Below are 23,193 nucleotides of genomic sequence, written 5' to 3' on the forward strand. Positions count from 1 at the left end.
AGCTCCGATTCAACCCCTAGCCTGGGAACTTGCATATGACACAGGAGCAGCCCTAAAAAGCAAAAAAAAAAAAAAAAAAAAAAAAGAGACAGAGAGAGGACTCCACCAAGGATCCTTCTCAGGTAGGAGAAACCTAATTTCTTCCACTGTATTTGTAGCTCTATGATGCTGTTCTTATTTTATATACTTTGTCTTGCCCACCGCCCATTACTCTTTGCAGAGAGACAAGAGCGAGTCGATAGTCTATGGGTAACAGAAGTAGAAACTTTCTAGAATCAGTATCATGCCAAAAATGTTTCAAATGAAACAAAAATACAACTTGGATGCAAGAAAATTTTCTAAGTTTGGGCATTTTCTCTGGTCCTGTTTTGCTGTTTTCATCAAGTCACTGGATGAGTGAACGACTTTCACTGAAGAGTCTACTCTAGTAGTTCCCACTATGGCACAACAGGACCGGGGGCATCTCTGCAGCTCTGAGACACGGTTTCAATTCCCAGCAAGGCAGAGTGGCCTACGGATCCAACGCTGCGGCAGCCAGGTTGCAACTGGGGCTCGAATCTGACCCACAGTCTGGGAACTCCATATGCCACGAGGCAAACGACGAAGAGAAAAAAAAAAAGTATATTTTAAAAGGTAAGAGAAGGATTAAATAACTCAAAGGTTCACTGTAATGGACATAATCCTACTGCCACAAGATGTTTCAGTTTTATTTGTACTTACATAGTAGCACCATGAAGGAAGAATTTTGTACACTGAAAGCTCTAGATTTAAATAAAGCTCAACTAGTTCTCATTGTGGTGCAAGTTGGTTAAGAATCCAACTGCAGGGAGTTCCCGTCATGGCGCAGTGGTTAATGAATCCGACTAGGAACCATGAAGTTACAGGTTCGGTCTCTGCCCTTGCTCAGTGGGTTAACGATCCGGCGTTGCTATGAGCTGTGGTGTAGGTTGCAGACGCGGCTCGGATCCTGCGTTGCTGTGGCTCTGGCATAGGCTGGGGGCTACAGCTCCGATGAGACCCCTAGTCTGGGAACCTCCATATGCTGTGGGATCGGCCCAAGAAATGGCAAAAAGACAAAAAAAAAAAAAAAAAAAAAGAATCCAGCTGCAGCAGCACAGGTGGTGCGGATATGCATGTTCAATCCCTGCCCCAGTGCAGTGGCCCTGGCCCACGCTGCACCTGTGGCTGAGACTCAATCCCTGGCCTGCAGAACTTCACTATGACTCTATCTGGCCATAGAACTTAAGATGTAAATGAATGAATGAATGCAGCTCAACTGCAGAAATCTTGGTTTTTTGCCTTTTTAGGGCCGCACCCATGGCATAGGGAAGTTCCCAGGCCAGGGGTCGAATTGGAGCTGTAGCCTCTGACCTACATCACAGCTCACGACAACGCCGGATCCTTAACCCACTGAGCGAGGCCAGAGATTTTACATACGTCCTCATGGCTATTAGTTGGGTTTGCTACGCCCGAACCACCACAGGAACTCCTTTATTTTTTTTTTTTTTTTTTCTTTTCCCTGTGTTGGAATACCTTCACTCTACAGAAGTAGGAAACACAGCAACTAAAGACACTTTGGGAGTTCCCTTGTGGTACAGCAGGTTAAGGATCTGGTGTCACTGCAGCAGCTGCTGTGGTACAGATTTTATCCCTGGCCTAGGAACTTCCACATGCCATGTACACAGCTAAAAAAAATAAAAATAAAGATACTCTGGGGGAGTACTGACACTAAATAATAACAATATTAACAACATTTGCAATAGAAATATAATGTCACCATCTTATTCTATAAGTCTTCTGGTAAAATTGTTTAGTTTTACTAATGCTGACATTAAGCAAAAACTAACTTTAGGGTTAATATGAAACTTCGACAGGGAGTTCCCGTTGTGGTGCAGTGGAAACGAATCCAACTAGGAACCATGAGGTTGCAGGTTCGATCCCTGGTCTTGCTCAGTGGGTTAAGGATCCGGCATTGCCATGAGCTGTGGTATAGGTCTCAGACACAGCTCAGATCCCATATTGCTGTGGCTGTGGAGTAGGCCAGTGGCTACAGCTCTGATTCAGCTCCTAGCCTGGGAACCGCCATATGATGCGGGAGCAGCCCTATAAAAAGAAAAAAAAAAAAAAAACCAGACACTTAGACAGCTTTCACTGTTACACATCAACTCGAGTGAAAACAGGAGTTCCCACTGTGGCTCAGGAAACGAATCTGACTAGCATCCATGAGGCTAGGATGCAGGTCTCAGACTTGGCTTAGATCCTGCATTGCCGTGGCTATGGTGTAGGCCAGCAGTTACAGCTCCAAATCGAGCCCTAACCTGGGAACCTCCACATGCCATGGATACGGCCCTAAAAAGACCAAAAAAAAAAAGAGTGAAAAGAGCAACAACAGGAAGACAGTCCTTCTGACACGCTGACTTCACTTTTCAGAACGCTCTGGGCACATCATCTGCTGACCCTGTGGGCACTCCACTTCTTAGAATTCTAGACCAACTGTTACTTAAAAGGATACATAGTTCCGCAACTTTTGTCCAGCAAAATAGGACATTAGAGAGCCCTGGAACACTAAATTCATCCATATTTTGTAGATAATAGAAATTCATTGCCACAGCATAAACAAAATAGTTCAAATGTTCATATATATGAATGTACATCAAGTGAGTCCTTTAATGCTTCCTGTCTTTCAGTTACATTTAAAAATCACTGGTCTTTACAAGGAGATCCTGCTGAATAGCATTGAGAACTATGTCTAGATACTCATGTTGCAACAGAAGAAAGGGTGGGGGAAAAACTGTAATTGTAATGTATACATGTAAGGATAACCTGACCCCCTTGCTGTACAGTGGGAAAATAAAAAAAAATAAAATAAAACAAATGTAAAAAAAAAAATTAAAAAATAAAAATAAAAAAATAAAAATCACTGGTCTTTCCTGTCATGAGAAAAAAATCATAGCAATATAAAATAAAGTTTTGAATTAATGAAAATAAAGGGATAACAACAGTAAAAATACATACAACAGTAATCAAAACTATTTTCAAACAACTTTTTTGTTGTTGTTGGCCCCACCCATGGCAGGTGGAAATTCCTGGGCCAGGGATTGAACCCACGCCACTGCAGTGACAACACCAGATCTTTAACCCAATGGGCCAGAGGAATTCCTGAAACAATTTTGCTTGATTCAATTATGCACACAATTTTTTTTCTTTTTATGGCCACACCTGTGGCATGCAGAAGATTCCGACCTGGTGTCAAACTGGAGCTGCAGCTACTGGTCTACACCAAAGTCAAAACAATGCTGGATCCAAGCCGCATCTATCTGCAAGCTACACCACCACTTGAAGCAACGCTGGATCTTCAACCCACTGAGCAAGGTCAGGGACCAAATCCACATCCTCACAGACACCATGTCTGATTCTTAACCTGATGAGCCGCAATGGGAGCTCCCAATTATGCCCATAATTTTAGTGGAGTAACAGTACAGCAACTAACTACAGTACGCTTTTTTACAATCCGTCTACGCGTTATGCTTTTAAATTGACAAGTATCCACTTCACAATTAAATATACAGCTTCAGTTTGGTCCAGACCATGAAAAATGATGAAGGCTAGAAAAGAAACACATGGCAAAGCTTCTAGTTTTACTTACGAACACGTACATAAGACTGAATTCACGCTTGCACAAGTACACATACAAAATTTAAGAAATAATTACAAAAGAAACAATAAAGAAGTGAAAGAAACAAACAGATCCAAAGAACGATTTTCAATGGACATGATTTCAAGCCTTCAACATCATCTTCAATTTTTTTTTCATTTTCTTTTATGGCCACGCTCATGGCGCATGGAAGTTCCTGGGACGGGGTGGAATCATAGCAGCAGCTGTGATCCATGCCCTAGCCACGGCAACACCAGATCCAAGCCACACCTGCGACATATGCCACAGCCTGCAAGTCTAGATCCTTAGATCCATTTCCACTGTGCCACAACGGGAACTCCCTGACATTTTCTTTTTTGGTCTTTTTTTGTCTTTTCTAGGGCCACACGCGGCATGTGGAGGTTCCCAGGCTAGGGGTCCAATCGGAGCTGTAGCCCCCAGCCTACGCCAGAGCCACAGCAACTCGGGATCCGAGCCGCGTCTGCAACCTACACCACAGCTCACGGCAACACCGGATCCTTAACCCACTGAGCAAGGCCGGGGATTGAACCCGCAACCTCATGGTTCCTACCTGGATTCGTTAACCACTGCGCCACGACGGGAACTCCCTCCCTGACATATTCTTAAAAATCAAATGAGCCTGGCTGAAAAACAGGACACAGGGCACAGCAACTTTCTGGCACTACCTCCACCCCCAGAACCTTCTGAGTCCTCAAAGAAAAAACTAGGTTCGATCTATAAACATCAGATGAGTAACCCCAGCCTTTTGCACGTTGCTGGTCTGAAGGTAAAGGAAAGTGGTCACAATTCAGCCAAAATATTTGGCCAACCTTTCTGCACAACACTTATAATGAGATCCTACTGTTCAGCACAGGGAACTGTGTCCGATCTCGTGGAACAGAACATGACCGAGGATGACAGGAGAAAAAAATGGATATATGTGTATTACTGGGTTACTTTGTTGTAGAGCAGAAATTGGCACATTATAAATCAACTATACTTTAATAAAAAAATAGCTGAGAAAAAGAAAAAAATGGTAAAATTCAAATGACCCTAACACTTCAAGATAAATAACAGCTTTTGTTGCTAATGAGAAAAACTCAGCTTTCAAGCGAAAATTAGATTATTTGAAAATCTGCATCCAGCACTGTTAGCTTGACAGCTTGCCAATGTGTAGAAGATCTACATACTTCAGAAAATCAATACTTTCCAAAAAAACAAAAGCATAATGGTATCTAATCATGCAAAAGTAAAATTCTTTCAAAGATTAGTGAATTTTAATGTAGTACAGTATGAAAAGGTTGTTATATACTTTCAGATTCCACACAGTAAGAACTTTTAAGAAACAACCACTTGTCAAGTTTCAGTGCTATGTCAAAAAGAAAAGGAAAAGAAATAATTAACAATAATTATCTAAAAAGCTACTAAAATGTTCCATTCTACAATCATGTGGGCATGTGAAGCCAGATTTTTTTAATACTTCAAACAAAACAAGGTATTGAAACAGAATCAAAGAAGAAACAGATGTGAAGAGCTGGATATAACCTGTGGTTTTCTATTAAGCCCAACTTCAAGGGAAAATGTAAAATAACGTCACTTTTAGCCACTAAACTTCTTGAAATTATTTACCTTCCATTAAAAACACTATCTGTGGAGTTACTGTTGTGGCTCAGTGGTAGAGAACCCAACTAGAATCCACAAGAACGAGGGTTTGATCCCTGGCCCTATTCATTGGGTTAAGGATCCGGCATTGCCATGAGCTGTGGTGTAGGTCACAGACACAGCTTGGATCCCACATTGCTGTGGCTGTGATGCGGGCCAGCAGCTGCAGCTCCATCCAATTCAACCCCTAGCCTGAGAACTTCCATATGCTCCTGGTATGGCCCTAAAAAAAAATACCAAAAAAGGGGGTATTTGTCACATAACACCTAAATATTGTAAAGTGAAAAAATACTTTTGATTTTTTTTTAACTTTAAAATTAATAATTTTAATTTCTAGCATGATAATAGATATTAAAAAAATCTCTGGGGTCTTTGATCATTTCCAAAACTGAAACTGAGACCAAAGAGGTTTTTTTGGAAAAACCATCCAACAGAAATAATAAACAACATAAACAAGGACATTTGGTGTGTGAATAGTAAAAAATAACCCATAATTCCTAAAAAATAGAGAAATGAATATCGCAGAGAAAGAAATACTTTTTTTTTTTTTTTTTTTTTTTTTTTGTCTTTTGTTGTTGTTGTTGTTGTTGCTATTTCTTGGGCCGCTCCCGCGGCATATGGAGGTTCATATGGAGGCTAGGGGTTGAATCGGAGCTGTAGCCACCGGCCTACACCAGAGCCACAGCAACGCGGGATCCGAGCCGCGTCTCTGACCTACACCACAGCTTACGGCAACGCCGGATCGTTAACCCACTGTGCAAGGGCAGGGACCGAACCCGCAACCTCATGGTTCCTAGTCGGATTCGTTAACCACTGCGCCACGACGGGAGCTCCGAAAGAAATACTTTATAGGAGTTTCCACTGTGGCTCAGTGAGTTAAGAACCTGACTAGTATCCATGAGGATGAGGGTTTGATCCCTGGCTTTGTTCAGTGGGTTAAGGATCTGGCCTTGTGGTAAGCTGTGCCTCGGATCCCATGTGGCTGTGGCTGTGGCTGTGGTGTAGATCAGGAGCTACAGTTCCAATTTGACACCTAGCCCAGGAACTTTCATATGCCACAGGTGCCACACACACACACACACACACACACACACACTATATAGCCACTGGAACTTCTATTTTTAAGATGACGTAACAGGAGTTCCCTCTGTGGCTCAACGGCATTGGTGGCATCTCTAGAGCACAGAGAGGCAGATAAGATCACCAGCTCCACACAGTGGGTTAAAGGATCTGGCATTGCTACTGCATAGGTTGTAACTGCAGTTTGGGTATCATCATTGGCCCTGGAACTCTATAATACAAGGTGGTCAAAAAAGGGAAAAAAATGACATAATATACTAAAATTTTGATTACATCAAGAGAACCAAAACTATATATAACATGTTCTAAATCATATTTTTAAAACCAAAGAAGTCAAAGACCAAAAGCAAACAAACCAAAATTTTAACAGCAAATAAAAAAAAAAAAAAATTAATAGCAGTCAACCCCTTCTTAGGGAGGTGACATACTATTTTCTTATTTCTAACTATGATTTCTTTCAAATGTCCTGTAATATTCTCATAACCACAGAAAAAGATTAATTAAAAAAAACACTAGCATTCTATTAAGTGATTCACTTCTTAGCTCTAGTTATTTTCCAGTCTTTTTCTAAAATTCTAAGTTGGTCAATAACTAAAATGGTCGAAAAACAAATAAAGAAATACCAAAACAAGTACCACCGTAAGTAATGAAAGAAGACACAAAAAAGATATGCTAAATTTTAAATTACCTTCATTATATTTTATTACAACTAGACTGGCCACATGAACATTCTTAAAATATTTACGTGCAGGAGTTTCCATCGTGGCTCAGCGGCTCAGCGGAAACGAATACGACTAACATCCATGAGGACGCAGGTTCAATCCGTGGCCTTGCTCAGTAGGTTAAGGATCCAGGTGTTGCCGTGAGCTGTGGTGTAGGTCGCAGATATGGCTCAAATCTGGTGTTGCTGTGGCTATGGTGGAGGCCAGCCACTGAAGCTCCAATTCGACCCCTCGCCTGGGAACTTCCATAGGCTGCAGGTTCAGCCATAAAAAGAAAAAAAAAAACCTGACACAAATCACACTGGGTATGATTTATGTAGACAGAGAATACTGAAGTTTCCTTCAGTAAAACAGTCTACTATCTGGATATGAAACACAAGAGAAATTAAGTATTTCACATACAGAAAGTAAGTAAAATAGATACAGGTACTAAAAATAACAACCAAAAGTTTATGTAGGGTGAAAAGAAAATATTTAATATCACTCACTGCTTACCAGGATTATGATGAGCTGCAAATTCTCCATTCTGAAATTCATCTCCTGCCCCATTCATTCTACCAGGATTAAAAGGTCCTACTGCAGTCTTGGTCTGTGAAGTTAAAGACGGGGTGTATGTTTGTATATTAACACCAAAATTACTTGACTGCAGTCCTTTAGCGACCTCTCCCAAGTTGGTATTCTATAGTGATGTTACATGTGTAACCAGTAAGTTCATATCTCGCCCAGCATTCAGAGGTTAATATCTGTTTCTAAGGCTGTCATATTAGCAATTTCAATTTCAGAGTCGATTCTGCAGTGATAACACCATTACCCATTCCTGCATTTACCTTACTTCTTGAAAGACTGGAAGTGGAGAAATCCAAATCTTTGGTTCTGTTTTTAGTTTCAGGAAGTACCCATTCAATAAAACTGGACGAAATTTTCTTTTCCTTTCCATTTGTTTCTATGTCCTCTTCATCATCAATAACGATTGTCTCACTTATCTTTCCCTTCTGAGAAGCCAAATCTCTTGAGGAAGGAAGCATTAGGGAATAATTTCCTTGTAGCGTTTCCTTTTCTGTTGCAGCAAAGTTTCCTTGGTCAGTTACTACTGGAGCAGAAGCTGAAGGAGGTTGTATAGATTCAACAAACACAACATCATCATCATCTTCCATCGATGAGTTTCTAGATCTCTTAACTAAAGGACTCGTTGGGTCGTCAAATGAATTTCCTATGTCCGTGAGACTAGTTGCCATGGCTCTACTCCCTAATAAAACAGGAGTCTGTTCAGCCAAGTCTGATCCTCCCACTGAACATCTGGCCGTGCTAATGAACCTGTAACACATACAGTGTTAAAAAAAAAAAAAAAGTTCCAGCATGTTATGATTATTACATTTTAGTACAATAAAATAGCCCAAATACAAATTCGATTTATGTAATTTTATCTAAGTGCCTCCTTGAAAGAGAAAAGAGTACAGGGAGGTCCCTTGTGGCTCAATGGGTTAAATACCCAGCGTTGTCACTGCTATGGTTCTGGTAACACTTGTGGCATGGTTCAATCCCTCGCCCAGGAATTTACACACGCCATGGGTACAGTCAAAAAAAAGGTACAAAATAATTCCATCAAAGGTACGCAATAATTCCACCAATAACCCAGCGTCCAGATATAATTACTATACTAAATATACTTTTATGTACTAAAATGACTATACAAGAAAAATAAATAAAAATTTAAAAATTAAAGATTATATTTTAGGTTTATTTTAGGGCCACACTCTCAACATATGGAAGTTCCAAGGCTAGGGGTCAAATCTGAGCTACAGCTGACGGCTTACGCCACAGCCATAGCAACAAAGGATCCGAGCCAGGTCTGCAATCCACCCCATGACTCATGGCAACACCAGATCCTTAACCCACTCAGCAGGGCCAGGAATCAAACCTGCATCCTCATGGTTACATCCGGTTAGGTTCATTACTGCTGAGTCACATCAGGAACTCCTAAAATTTTTTTTTTTTTTTTTTTTTTTTTTTTGTCTTTTGTCTTTTTGTTGTTGTTGTTGTTGCTATTTCTTGGGCCGCTCCCGCGGCATATGGAGGTTCCCAGGCTAGGGGTCAAATCGGAGCTGTAGCCACCAGCCTACGCCAGAGCCACAGCAACGCGGGATCCGAGCCGCGTCTCTGACCTACACCACAGCTCACGGCAACGCCGGATCGTTAACCCACTGTGCAAGGGCAGGGACCGAACCCGCAACCTCATGGTTCCTAGTCGGATTCGTTAACCACTGCGCCACGACGGGAACTCCTAAAAATTTTTTAAATTAAAACAGAAATTCAAATTTTCTTTCCCTAATGTCTTTAGTCTTCTCCCCCCCCACTTCTCTGCTTCCAAAAGCACCATGGTGGCACATCAAGCTAAGAATCCAGCATCGTCACTATAGCAGCTTGGATCACTGCTGTGGTGCAGGTTCAATCCCTGGATGTCAAAAAACTTCCACATGCTGTCAGTGTGGCCAAAATACATAAAACTATAGGATTAAATCTTTCTGAATCTTGTTTTTGTTTTTTTTTTTTTGGTCCTTGTCCAGGAATTGCCAGGCATTGGGCTAGGGGTTTTTTATATAAAGTTCTAGGGACATATGTATAATCTGTGACATATGTATAATTTGATTCATTTTACAGATCAGAAAACCTATCTGGGTAAGCCCAAACAGGTCGTAAACTCAGAGCTCTACCTCTAAGCCCCAAATTCTTAGACACTTTAATTCAACAAACACATGTGTGTATCTACCATGCACCAGAGAAATGAGAATGAAGAGTTCCCATCATGGCTCAGTGGTTAACGAACCCGACTAGCATCCATGAGGACACGGGTTTGATCCCTGGCCTTGTTCAGTGGATTAAGGATCCAGTGCTGCTGTGAGCTGTGGTGGAGGTCACAGACGCAGCTCGGATCCTGTGTTGCTGTGGCTGTGGTATAGGTCAACAGCTAAGCTCCATCTGGACCCCTAGCCTGTGAACCTCCATATGCCACGGGTGTGGCCATAAATACACACACACACACACACACACACACACACACACACACACACACGAAAGGAAATGAGAATGGGATCCAGCAGAGAGACCCATCTGGAAGAATCTGAGAAGTGAACCATCAAGAAGGCAAGGCTCTTACGGCAGATCAGAGAACGATGTATGCACAGGGGGTTGTGAAATTCAGCATCAGCAAGAAATCACCTTTATGTCAAAACCAAGAGGGAAAAGTACGCACAGGACTGTCCCTCAGTGTCTGCAGGGGACTGGCCCCAGGACATCCGTGGATGCTCAAGCCCCCGAGTCGGCCCTCCCATCCAAGGTTCCACCCACGGACTCAACCAACACCGATCAAGTGCTACCAGAGCATTAACTGAAAACGTATCTGCGCATAAGTGGCTCCATACAATTCAAACCTGTGTTGTTCAAGGGTCCACTATAACTGGAAAGTACATAAGTACACAGAAATAACAGATCGAAAGCTGAGTAAACGTTACACATGCTGGCTTCAATTTTTTTTTTAGAAACCCGACACACAAAAGGTGGTGGGAACTATATGGATGTTGAATAATTAAAAAAAAGCACTCATACAGCAGTCATATTCAATTGTAAACACCACCTCAGGAGTTACGTTGTAGCTCAGCAGTAACAAACCTAACTATCATCCATGAGGATAAGGTTCCACCCCTGGCCTTGCTCAGTGGGTTAAGGATCCAGCAGTGCCATGAGCAGTGGTGTAGGTCACAGACGTGGCTCAGATCCTGCGTCACTGTGGCTGGGGCATAGGCCGGCAGCTGATGTGACCCCTAGCCTGGGAACTTCCATGTGCCTGGGTGCTACCCTAAAGACAAAAAAAAGAAAAAAACTTTTAAACACCTCATACCGAAAAATGCTAAATAACATTCTATTCTAAAATCTTCCTAAACTGGGAGTTCCCGACATGGCTCAGCGGTTAACAAACCTGGCTAGCATCCACAAAGACAAGGGTTTGATCCCTGGACTCACTCAGTAGATTAAGGATCCAGCATGGCCGAGAGCTGTGGTATAGGTCACAGATACAGGTGGGATTCCACATCGCTGTGGCTGTGGTGTAGACCAGCAGGTGCAGCTCCAACTCAACACCTAGCCTGGGAACTTCCATATTCCGCACCTGTGGCCCTAAAGAGAAAAAAAATCTAAGAAAGCAGTTTAAAAGGGTTATAAAAGAAATACAACAATTAGGATCACAGCTAACACTCAATCCTCAACCAGAAAGATTATTATGTGGTTGCTTTTCAAAGGAAAGAGGCAATAATAGCAGCATAAACTGAGTTATGAAATATTAAGAACTATTATACTCAAATTTTCTCAGTCCTTTCTGTATATGAATAAGCCAAAAATGGAAAAGACCAGTTTTGGGAAAAGAGCTATATCTGACTCCACAGTACCCCCTGGTGGCTGCTTAGATTTTACCTTAAACTTCTCGAGGAAAGTAACACAAAGGGCATCCTTTATACTCAGCTCCTTGTAGTTTTCTATTTCTAAAAAAAATTATGTATTCATGTATTTTCAAATTCCAGATTGTGAAAAAAGTTAAACAACTATTAAAAGCCATTGTGGGAATTCCCGACGTGGCTAGCAATAACAAACCCAAATAGTATCCATGAGGATACAAGTTTGATCCCTGGCCTTGCTCAGTGAGTTAAGGATCTGGCGTTGCCATGAGCTGTGGTGTAGGTCACACGCATGGCTCAGATCCTGCATTATTGCTGTGGCTGTGGAGTAGGCAGGCAGCTACAGTTCTGACTGGACTCCTAGCCTGGGAACTTTCACTGCCACGGGTATGCCCCTAAAACTTAAAAAACATAAAACTTAAAAAAACATAAAAAACCAAAAACAAAACAAAACAAAAAAAAAACAGCCATCATGGAGTTCCCACAACAGGATCAGTGGCATCTTGGGAGCACTGGAACACAGGTTCAATCCCTAGCCTACTACAGTGGGTTAAGGATCCAGTGTTGCTGCATCTGGCCCAGGAACTCCAAAAACTGTGTGGTGTGGCCGAAAAACAAAAGCAAGCCCTTGTGCATTTGATTTAATCATCAAACACTTTAATTCCATATGGATAAGCCTACAGAAAAATTCAAGCATTTCTAAAATATTATCCAAAACAGAAAAAGTTATGGATTAGTCAAAGACATTGAGCAAATCACTGAGTTCTACTTTCCTAAACTATAAAATGTAAATGAGGACAAAGGACTCCAAGGTGGGGTTTTTTTGTCTTTTGAGGGCCGCACCCTCGGCACATGGAGGTTCCCAGGCTAGGGGTCGAATTGGAGCTGTAGCCGCCAGCCTACACCACAGCCACAGCAACGCCAGATCCAAGCCACGTCTGCAACCTACACCACAGCTCACGGCAACGCCGGATCGTTTAACCCACTGAGCAAGGGCAGGGACTGAACCCGCAACCTCATGGTTCCTAGTCGGATTCGTTAACCACTGCGCCACGACGGGAACTCCCTGAACAAGATTCTTAAAATGCAAATTATCTCTAGGTGGTGGGTAAGAACCCTGAGAAGTTAAGAAGTTATTTAATTAGTAGTAAAGATAAGAGTTAACAGTAAAACAAAGATACAAAGAAGGTTGTTTTGCCTGTTGTATTCACTTTGAGTAACATCTCAGGGCAGTTTTTATTTCCCAAAGGTTGCTCCATTTACCTCTTTCATTTTTGTTTTTTTTAAGGTCTTTTCTTTTCTTTTTTTTTTTTTTTTTTAAGCTACACCCTCAGCACACGGAGTTTTCCAGGCTAGGGAATGAATCGGAGTTGTGCCCGCTGGCCTACACCACAGCCACAGCAACAGCAGATCTAAGCCACGTCTGTGGCCTTCACCACAGCTCATGACCAAGCCAGATCCTTAACCCACTGAGCGAAGCCAGGGATCAAACCCGCATCCTCATGGGCACTAGTCAGATTCATTTCCCCTGAGCCACAATGGGAACTCTTACTCCAATTACCTTCTGAAAAAATTGTGATAAAATGCATTTAACACAGAATACCATTTTAACGACTAATCAATTTAGACATTTAATCAAGTATGCAGTTCAGTGTTATAGTTTTAAAAATATGCTTTTTCCGCATTCCTGCTCTGGCACAGCAGGTTAAGGATCCCATGTTGACGCAGCTGTGGTTTAGGTCACAACAGCAACTCAAATTCGATCCCTGATGTGAGAATTTCCATGTGCTGTGGGTACGGCCAATAAATAAATAAAATAATTTCTTTTAATAGCTAAAATAAAATAAATTTTTGAAATAGCTAAAATAAAAATGGTGAGTTATTTTTTGGTTCGTTTTTCTTTTTATGTCCCCACTGTTGGCATACGGAAGTTCCTGGGCCAGGGGTCAAACTGAAGCCACCGAAAGGCCCTACATCACAGCCAGAATCACGATATCCAAGCCACATCTGCAACTTATGCCACAGCTTAAGGAAACAGAAGATCCTTAACTCCGAAGGAGGCCAAAAATCAAACCTACATCCACAGAGACAGAGTCAGGTTCTTAACCCGCTGAGCCACAGAAGGAACTCCTAAAATGGTGAGATGTTACCATGACAAGAATGGCACATGATGAGTAAGGTAAACTAAACTGCTCATGAACCTTCAAACATTAAAATCACCACGAGGAGTTCCCAGCAGCTACAGCTTAGGCCAGCAGCTACAGCTCCGATTCGACCACTAGCCTGGGAACCTCCACATGCCTCAGGTGCGGCCCTAAAAAGCAAAAAAAAAAAGAAGGAAAAATGAAATCAATCAATCAATAACCTACTAGAGACTGAGATGGCAGATCAGGGAGTTCCCATCATGGCACAGCAGAAACAAATCCAACTAGTATCCATGAGGTACAACTTCAATCCCTGGCCAAGCTCAGCAGGTTAAGGATCTGGCATTGCCGTGAGCTGTGATACAGGTTGCAGACACGGCTCAGATCTGGCGTGGCCGTGGCTGTGGCATGGGCTGTCAGGTGCAGCTCCAATTCAACCCCTAGCCTGGAAACTTCCATATGCTGACGGTGCGCCCCTAGAAAGACAAAAAAAAGAAAAAGAAAAAAAAGACGATAGATCACCCATCACTAACTTCGATCACTTCCAAAATCTCCATAAACAACAGTAAAGTTCTTACTCCAAGCAAAGCAACAAATTTGATAAACTGAAGAGGTGAGGGATGAGTAGTTAACTAACTCTCCATACCTGAGATAGCCAAACTCTAAGACAGTGATGGAAAAAGCTGAGAAACATCCAGACTCAAAAGACTCAGAAGCCTATAGGTGCAGCTACCGGTCTATGCCACAGCCACAGCAATGCCAGATCCAAGCCGCATCTGCGACCTACACCACAGCTGCCGTTATCACTGGAATAGGGAGTAGGCGATGAAAATAAGGAGGATGTGAAAACCAAAATTCCCCTCTCTCCCTCTGAGTTGCTGATGACACGTCTTTTCCCACCCTGGCCAAATTCTCAGTTTTCTTCTTCAGAGAGGGGAGACCCTAAGATCTTTGTCTAGGGGTGACCAGACATTGCTGAATGCTTCAGTACCACGCATGTGAAATGCCCCATCCTACTTGATCTCCAGAGCACTGGCATCCAGAGGTCTACCTTCCAGATAGCAGACTCACCCCTGGAAGACTTCTTCCTCAAAAGACTTGTCTAGGAGTTCCCACTGTGGCTCAGTGGTAACTCACTAGTATCCATGAGGACACAGGTTCAATTCCTGGCCCTGTTCAGTGGGCTAAGGATCTGATGCTGCCGTGAGCTGTGGTGTAGGGTCGCAGATGAGGCTCGGATCTGGCGTTGCTATGGCTGTGACGTAGGCCAGGAGCTATAGCTCCAATTTGACCCCTAGCCTGGGAACTTCCATATGCTGTGGGAGTGGCCCTAAACAAAAAAACAAAAAAACAAACAAAAAAATCAGAAAGAAATACTTCTTTCTGTGGTATTAGGGGCCCAGAAAAGGGAAGGAACTAAAAAGACGATGACTTCACAAGTTCTCCATCAACTGGCCAAAAAAGAATCATCCTACAGTGAACTAGAAGCTGAAAGCTTCACTCACTCGTCCAATCTATTCCCTATTTCCCAACACTTTCCTTTGTTCTTTTAATTTTTTTTTCTTTTTGGGGCCGCACCCGTGGCATATAAAAGTTACCAGGCTAGGAGTCAAATCAGAGCTGCAGCTGTGGGCCCACACCGCAGCCACAGCCACGCCAGATCCGAACTGCATCTGTGAGCTACACCACAGGTTACAGCAACAAGGGATCCCCAAACAATGGAGCAAGGCCAGGGATGGAAGCTGCATCCTCATGGATACTAGTTAGGTTAGTTAACACCGACCCACAAGAACTGCTTTTTTTAAGTTTTATGGCCACATTCGCAGCATATGTAATTTCCACACTGAATCCCAGCCTCAGTCGTGACCTACACCACACCTGTGGCTACACCAGATCTTTAAGCCACTGTGCTAGTCCAGGAGTCCAACCTGCACCTCTGCATCGACCTGAGCTCCTCTACTCAGCTTCTTACCATAGTGCCATGGTGGGAACTCCTCTATTTCGCAATTCTTTTTTTCCTTTTTTTATTTTCATTTTTTGTCTTTTTGCCATTTCTTGGGCCGCTCCCTCGGCATGTGGAGGTTCCCAGGCTAGGGGTCGAATCGGAGCTGTAGCCGCTGGCCTACGCCAGAGCCACAGCAACTCAGGATCCGAGCCGCGTCTGCAACCTACACCACAGCTCACGGCATCGCTGGATCCTTAACCCACTGAGCGAGGCCAGGGATCGAACCTGCAACCTCATGGTTCCTAGTCGTATTCCTTAACCACTGCGCCACGACGGGAACTCCTCCTTTTCTTTTTAGGGCTGCTCCCACAGCATGTGGAAGGTCCTAGGCTAGGGGTTGAATCAGAGCTTTAGCTGCTGGCCTACACCACAGACACTACAATGAAGGATCCAAGTCACCTCTGCAACCTACACCACAGCTCACAGGAACGCCAGGTCCTTAACCCACTGAGCAAGGCCAGGGATCGAACCCAAGTCCTCATGGATATTAATCAGGTTCGTTACTGCTGAGCCACAACTGGAACTCTTATTTCCCAATTCTTAAATGTGAGTAGACCAATCAAGAATTATGAACAATGAGGAAAGCTTCCTAAAAAAAAATCATTAAAGGAGAAAAAAAAAGGAAAAAGAAAAATGTAGGGAAAAGAAAACAAAATGAAAACCCACACACTAACATTTCTTTAAATGGATACTTGATAAGCAAAAGATTGCAAAAAAAAAAAAAAAATAGCATTTCGAGTATAAAAAAGAGATTCTGGAAAGTAAGAGCTCAGCAAAAACAAAAAATTCAGTAATAAAGCTGAGGAATTAACAGAAAACAAAAGAATCACAGCTACTATTAACAATACATGTGCATCTAAGTGTGTCCTGCATCACTCAGGAGCACTGTACCAGCTTGATGGTAACCTTGGGAAGAGAGACAACTCTTTCACTCATTTACAAAACACTCACGATAAAAATCTATTAATTGAATAAGAGGAACATTTATAAAAATTCATTTATTGATCCTTCTTTAGTTTACACTTGCCAAAGCAAGTAAGAGAGCAGAGGTTTGAACCCCTCCGGCGGGCACTAAACCCCGTCCTTGAACACCATGCTGCAAACACCCTAGGCACATGCTGTTGAGAACAGTGGGGTTTCTACGAGGTAATAGCTGGGTCAGTGACTGGGTCTTCCGCCCGTCTTAGTCTTCAGCAGTTCCCTTTCTCTGTGAAGATCCCTTATCTTCTCTATGAACAGCTCTAGAAGCCCACCCACATTCCACCACCTCACAAAACTAACAAGTCATGTGAGACATCAGGTATCCTACGGGAATTACCCAGTTGAAACAGCCATTCCGAAAAGCTGTCTAACTAAAGTGTGTTCTGAAGCATAACAGACTAAGAGCAAAGCCAAGTTTGGCAGAGAGCAGCAAGGGCAGAGGGAGGCAGAAAGAGGGGCACTATAACAGATAAACGAGCCGTAAGTTTCTTTTTGACGACCAGCGTAAAACTGATTGGCTGAAAGGACGAAACAAGCAGGACCTACCACTGTACAGAATCCCAGTTATGGGGGAAAAAACTGTAACTGCAATGTATACATCTAAGGATGACCTGACCCCCTTGCTGTACAGTGGGAAAATAAAAAAAAAAAAAAAAAGAGAGAGAAGTTAAAAAAAAAAAAAAAAAGAATCCCAGTTAACAAGCAGAATCAGAGATTTTTTTAAAAAAATCATTTTGAGACACCTAATAAATTAAGACCAGAATTGGTATAAAAGCCATTAACTGCCATGCAGACAGAGAAGTAGGCATTTTAATGTATCAAAAGGAACAGCACATAGGTCACTTTGTAGTAACAAGAAAAAAACATTAATTTCATAATAGAAGCTGTCATTACCAACTCAGTGATCAATCTTTTGTTGGTGGTGGGTTTTTTTTTTTTTTTTTTTTTGGCTTTTTAGGGCCGGCCCCTGTAACATATGGAGGTTTCCAGGCTGGGGTTCAAACTGGAGCTGTACAGCACAGCCACAGCCACACAGGATATGAGCTGTCTGCAACCTACACCACAGCTTATGGCAAAGCCAGATTGTAACCCACTGAGCGAGGCCAGGGATTGAACCTGCAACCTCATCATTACTGGTTGGTTTTGTTACCGATGTGCCACAACGGGAACTCCTCAGTGGTCAATCTTAAAAATCTTAAATTCAGGAGTTCCCGTCGTGGCGCAGAGGTTAATGAATCCGACTAGGAACCATGAGGGTGCGGGTTCGATCCCTGGCCTTACTCAGTGGGTTAAGGATCCGGCGTTGCTGTGTTGCTGTGGCTCTGGCGTAGGCCTGTGGCTACAGCTCCGATTCGACCCCTAGCCTGGGAACCTCCATATGCCATGAGAGTGGCCCAAGAAATGGAAAAAAAAAAAAGAAATCTTAAAATCACAACTAGGGTGAGAACTAGATTTTATACCTCTCAAAGTGATACTTGCTAGAGAACCGTCAGGATACAGAAACACAAATCTTCCTCAAATATAAGACAAAAACATACAAAAAGTACTGCTTCCATCAATCTTAAAAGAGAAGATTCAGATTTTTCTTTTTGTTTTTTCAGGGCTGCACCTGTGGCACATGGAGGTTCCCAGGCTAAGGGTCAAATCCAAGCTATAGCTGCGGAGCTACACCATAGCCACAGCGACGCCAGACCTGAGCCACGTCTGCGACCTACACCACAGCTTACAGCAACGCTGGATCCTTAATCCACTGTGCTAGGCCAGGGATTGAACCCACATCCTCATGGATGCTAATCAGATTCCTTAACGACTAAGCCATGACATGAACTCCGGATTCAGATTTTTCTTAATCCAACAGAAAAGAAAAAAATTATTTCTATCCATTAGAAAGGGGAAAACATGATAAAAACAAAGCACTTAAAATGGAACTAGGGGAGTTCTTGTCGTGGCGCAGAGGGTAACGAATCCGACTAGGAACCATGAGGTTGCGGGTTCGATCCCTGCCCTTGCTCAGTGCGTTAATGATCCGGCGTTGGTGTAGGTTGCAGACGCAGCTCGGATCACGTGTTGCTGTGGCTCTGGCGTAGGCCGGGGGCTACAGCTCCGATTAGACCCCTAGCCTGGGAACCTCCATATGCCGCAGGAGCGGCCCAAGAAATAGCAAAAAGACAAAAAAATAAATAAATAAATAAAATAAAATAAAATAAAATGGAACTAGGAGTTCCCATCGCAACTCAGTGGTTAACAAATCGGACTAGGAACCATGAGGTTGCGGGTTCAATCCCTGGCCTCACTCAATGGGCTAAGGATCTGGCATTGCTGTGGCTGTGGTGTAGGCCAATGACCCCGAGTTACTGTGGCTCTGGCGTAGGACCGCAGCAACAGCTCTGATTAGACCCCTACCCTGTGAACCTCCATATGCTGCGGGTACAGCCTTAAAAACACAAAACGATAAATAAATAAATAATAAAATAAAATGGAACTAGAGGGGAGTTCCCATTGTGACTCAGTGGTAATGAACCTGACTAGAATGCATGAGGACACGGGTTCTATCCCTGGCCTTGCTCAGTGGGTTAAAAGATCCTGTGTTGAGTGACCTGTGCTGTAGGTCACAGAACTAGCTTGCATTCTGAGTGGCTGTGGCTATAGGGAGGCCTGAGGCTACAGCTCCATTAGACCCCCTGGCCTGTGTATTTCCATATGCCGCAAGTGCAGTGGCCCTAAAAAGACAAAAACAAAATGAAACCAGGAGCTCCCACTCTGGGACAGCAGGTTAAGATCCAGTGCTGTCTCTGTGGCACTGCAGATTCACCCCCCGCCTGCCCAGTGGCTTAAAGATCCAGGTTGCTGCAGCTGTGGTGTAAGCCAAAGCTACGGCTTGGATACACCCCTCCGCAGGAACTTCAATATGCCCTCGGTGCGGCCAAAAAGAAAAAGATAAGCGGGGGAAAAAAGGAAAAAAAAAAGCAAAAAGCAGGACAACATGGAACGAACATTAACTCCTCTCAAGAACTCAAGAGAATACCAGTGGTATAAATATGGGCTCCGAGTTCCCGGGATTACCGTGCCTGGGCTCTGGGGACAGGGGCCACCCCATAAACTAGCACTTTGCCTTCAAGATAACAGAAAGGCAAATTCCACAGAAACACACCCCGATAGTGCACGAACTGTACTCAACACGAACGCGGGGTAAAACTACTCACAAACTGCTTTGCGCCCTAACTTGTGCCAAACGTTCACCCAGCGGGCCTGAATGAGATTCCTGGTCCTAGAAGGAGAGAGGAAAATGGATGTTAGGCAGAGCAGCCCTGGACGCAGCAGCACCAGGGGAGGAAGCCGGGAAGAGAGGGAACGGCGGCTCAGGCTCCTCCCTCCCCCGCGCCGCTGCGGAGGAGACTCCAGGTGGAGACAGGCCGCGTCCGCACCCGGCGAGCCTCAACTCAGCCTTCCAACTTCAGAAGGGCAGGCGGAGGGCGGCGAGCCGGCTCCGGGAGGGGAGGGGAGGCACGGGCCAGCGCAGCCTCCGCGCACGCGGGGAATCCCGTCCCGCGACCCACACCCGCTGCGCCCACCCGGCGCCGTCCCTGTCCCGCCGGCACCCACTCGGCGGTGGCTCGCGTCCGCGCGGGGCCGAAACCCCTCGCCCTGACACACGCCGCGAGACCCGCCGGCTGCCATCCGCCATTGGAAACCCAAACTAGCCAAGTGAGGACGCGGCGCGCGAGCCCCGGGCGGCCGAGGAAGGGAGCCCGCGCCACACCGGTGAGGGTGAGACGGCGCCGCGAGCGCCCACGGAGGCGCCCCTCCCCCACGTCCACCCGGGGACCCCCGCCGCCCGCGCCCGCACCTGGCGGCCCCGGGCGACCCCCGCCGCCGGCGTCCCCCTCGCGGCCGCCTGGGACATGAGTGGAGCCGCCAGCAGCCCGAGGCCCCGACGCGGCAGCGGCGACGGCGGCCGCGCCGCGGGCGCTCGTCCCGGGTCGGTGGGAGGCTCCGGAGGCTGCCCTCACCCATCTCCGCCTCCAGAGGCTGCGCCGCTCCCGGCCACCCCCACTGTCGGCGGCCCTGGGCTGGAGACACAGCGGGGACAAGCCTCACCCGGTTCTGGCTGCGGCTCCGCGGAACGAACCTCCCCGCCCCCGGCCCACCCCCCTTCGGGAACCAGCGCAACTCCGATCGGTCCAGTCCCGGCTTTAGCGCTGGTGAGGAGGCGGAGGCGGCGGCCGCGGCGGCGCGGCCCGACCCGCCAGGCCCCGCCCTCCGCGCCCTCACTGGCCGGCGTGGAAGGCGGGCCCGGCGCCGCGGGCACGCCCATTGGCTGCGTCCGCCTTCCTTCAGGACACCCTCGAGGGGCTGGCCCGACGGCTTGTCCGTCAGGCGCAGGCCACACCCCCGCGTCTCCGGCCCACCCCGCCCCTCCGCCCCCGCCCCCACCCCAGCCCGTCAGGGTCGGGCCGCCGACTCCCCTGCGCGCCGCACCGGCCGCCGTTCGGCCCCTGGCGCTCGGGGGCTGTCGGGGCCCCGCGGCCCAGGGGCCTCAGCCTGGGCGTCCGGCCGCTACGGCGGCTGCGAGCGACGCCGCGCGGGGAGCGCCGCGGCCTCGATGTCCCCAACGCCCTCCCTGTCCAGTGTCTGGCGGCCCCGGGAGGGGCGAGCGGGCGGGGGGGGCGGCCACGGGGGCGGCAGCCGGGAGCCCCGGGCCGGGGCCGGGGCGGGGGCGCCCGCGGGCTCCGAGGGCCGGCAGCGCTTCCCCTCGCCGCAGCCCCGTGGGGAGGCGTCCCCCGCTCCCGTCATGGCTGCGGGAGGAGGCGACGTCCTCCATCTTGTCGGGCTCGGGGGTGGGGGGCGGGGGGGCCGCCCCCACGCGTCCCGGGAAACCGGGCTGGGCCCCGCCGGGCGGCCGCGGGGACGGCGCCCGCTGCCGACTCGGCGCCCGGGAAGCGGCCGGCGCGACGGGGCCGGACCCAGACGCCGCTCCCCGCCGCCGCCCGCCAAGATGGAGGCGCAGCGGGCTGCGCGGAGCGGGCGCCCGCCTGTCGGAAGGGCCGGGCCGCCCCGCGCCGGGGCCGCCGCCTCCCTGGCCCTGGGCGGACGAGGCCCCGCGCTCCCCGGCCGCCCGGGGCGGGACGGAACCCAGGGGCGGCCGGGCGGCCGCGCGGGCTCGACCGAGGAGCCTTCCGGGCCGCGGGGCCTCTTTTGTTCGCCGTCTACAGCTCGGCCCCGGGCGCACGTCACGGGCGGTGCGGGTTCCGCGGTTCCACGTCAGGGGGAGCTCGGAGGCCGGCCCGGCCCGGCCCGGCGCGGCCTGGCGGCTGTCGGGGCCGCCGAGCCCACGCTGTTTGGTGTAATGGAAGTTGGTCAAACACCGTGTGGCCATAATATCTGGAAATACAGATAACGTGATTTTCCCTTTTTAAAAAACAGATTGAGCACCTGATTACTACTTCTGGGGAATGGTAAAGACACAGCTTTACTGAGTGACAGATCAGCCGAGGCAAGACTGTTAATGGATTGAGATCCATGGTTCTGTATTTTACAGACATTCCAAGAACTACCAAGATCTTTAATTTTTTTTTGTCCTCTTGTGACACAGAGAGTTAAGGATCCCCTCTTGTCACTGCAGGGGCTCCAGTAGCTGATGCAGCTGATAGTTCAGTCCCTGGCCCAGGAACATACGCATATAGTGGGCTCCACAGAAAAAAAGGTTTTTATTTTTTGTTTATTTATTTTGCTTTATAGGGCCACGCCCACAGCATATGGAGGTTCCTAGGCTAAGGGGTAGAATCAGAGCCGTAGCTGCTGGATTACACGACAGCCACAGCAATGCGGGATCCTTAACCCACTGATGGAGGCCAGGGATTGAACCCGCATCCTCATTGATACTAGTCGGGTTCCTTACCGCTGAGCTAAGACAGGAACTCCCAAAATATTTAAGTCCTTAATTATTGCTTGGCTATAAATGCCAATATTTTAATAAATGTTGTAAATTCTAATCAAACTTTTTTTCCCACCCCACCCATGGTATGTGGAAATTCCTGATTCAGGGAACTCCTTAATCAAAACTTGTTAATTACACATAAATACAAAGCCCCAAAGGTCTATTAATAAAGAAAGGGTCTACAGAGGAAATTTCAAAAAACATCCGTTAGGAGTTCCCCTCGTGGCTCAGAGGTAACAAACCCAACTAGTAGGTGGGTCACAGCTGTGGCTGAGATTCAAAATAGAACTAACATATGCTGTGTGGCCATACTTTTTTTTTTTTTTTCCTAGGGCCACACTCACAGCATATGGAGGTTCCCAGGCTAGGGGTCTAATCGGAGCTGTAGCTGCCAGCCTACGCCGCAGCTCACGGCAACACCAGATCCTTAACCCATTGAACAAGGCCAGGGATGGAACCCGCAACTTCATGGTTCCTAGTCGTTAACCACTGCGCCACGACGGGAACTCGCATAACTTTTTTTTAAAGGAGTTCCCGCTGTGGCTTGGGGTAACAACTTGA

General features: G+C 46.4%; 1 protein-coding gene, 1 long non-coding RNA gene and 1 pseudogene across 2 annotated transcripts in view; all 3 read right to left on the bottom strand.

The window, feature by feature from the left end:
* ZMYM5 (zinc finger MYM-type containing 5) overlaps window positions 1–20,956 on the bottom strand; it is a 40,731-nt gene extending 19,775 nt beyond the window's left edge. The window contains exons 1-2 of the mRNA XM_084981227.1: window positions 20,542–20,956; window positions 19,898–19,962 (exon numbers count right to left, since the gene is read on the bottom strand). Of these exons, the coding sequence (XP_084837353.1) occupies window positions 19,898–19,962; window positions 20,542–20,708 (232 nt within the window). The 5' untranslated portion in view covers window positions 20,709–20,956. The remainder of the gene's footprint in view (window positions 1–19,897; window positions 19,963–20,541) is intronic.
* Window positions 12,836–17,921, bottom strand: LOC146398449 (uncharacterized). Its single transcript, XR_014818930.1, has 2 exons — window positions 16,388–17,921; window positions 12,836–14,514 (listed from the first exon to the last, which is right to left on the bottom strand). It is a non-coding gene; the product is annotated as an uncharacterized LOC146398449 (long non-coding RNA).
* Window positions 20,957–21,144: 188 nt separating the features above from the next.
* LOC146398450 (uncharacterized) lies at window positions 21,145–22,138 on the bottom strand (annotated as a pseudogene).
* Window positions 22,139–23,193: the final 1,055 nt, after the last annotated feature.

Source organism: Sus scrofa, chromosome 11 (genome assembly GCF_054392235.1).
Source record: "Sus scrofa isolate SSC_HxYL_T2T_F1_AM1 chromosome 11, Sscrofa_HxYL_maternal_Yorkshire_Landrace_v2.0, whole genome shotgun sequence".
NCBI classification, from domain to species: domain Eukaryota; kingdom Metazoa; phylum Chordata; class Mammalia; order Artiodactyla; family Suidae; genus Sus; species Sus scrofa.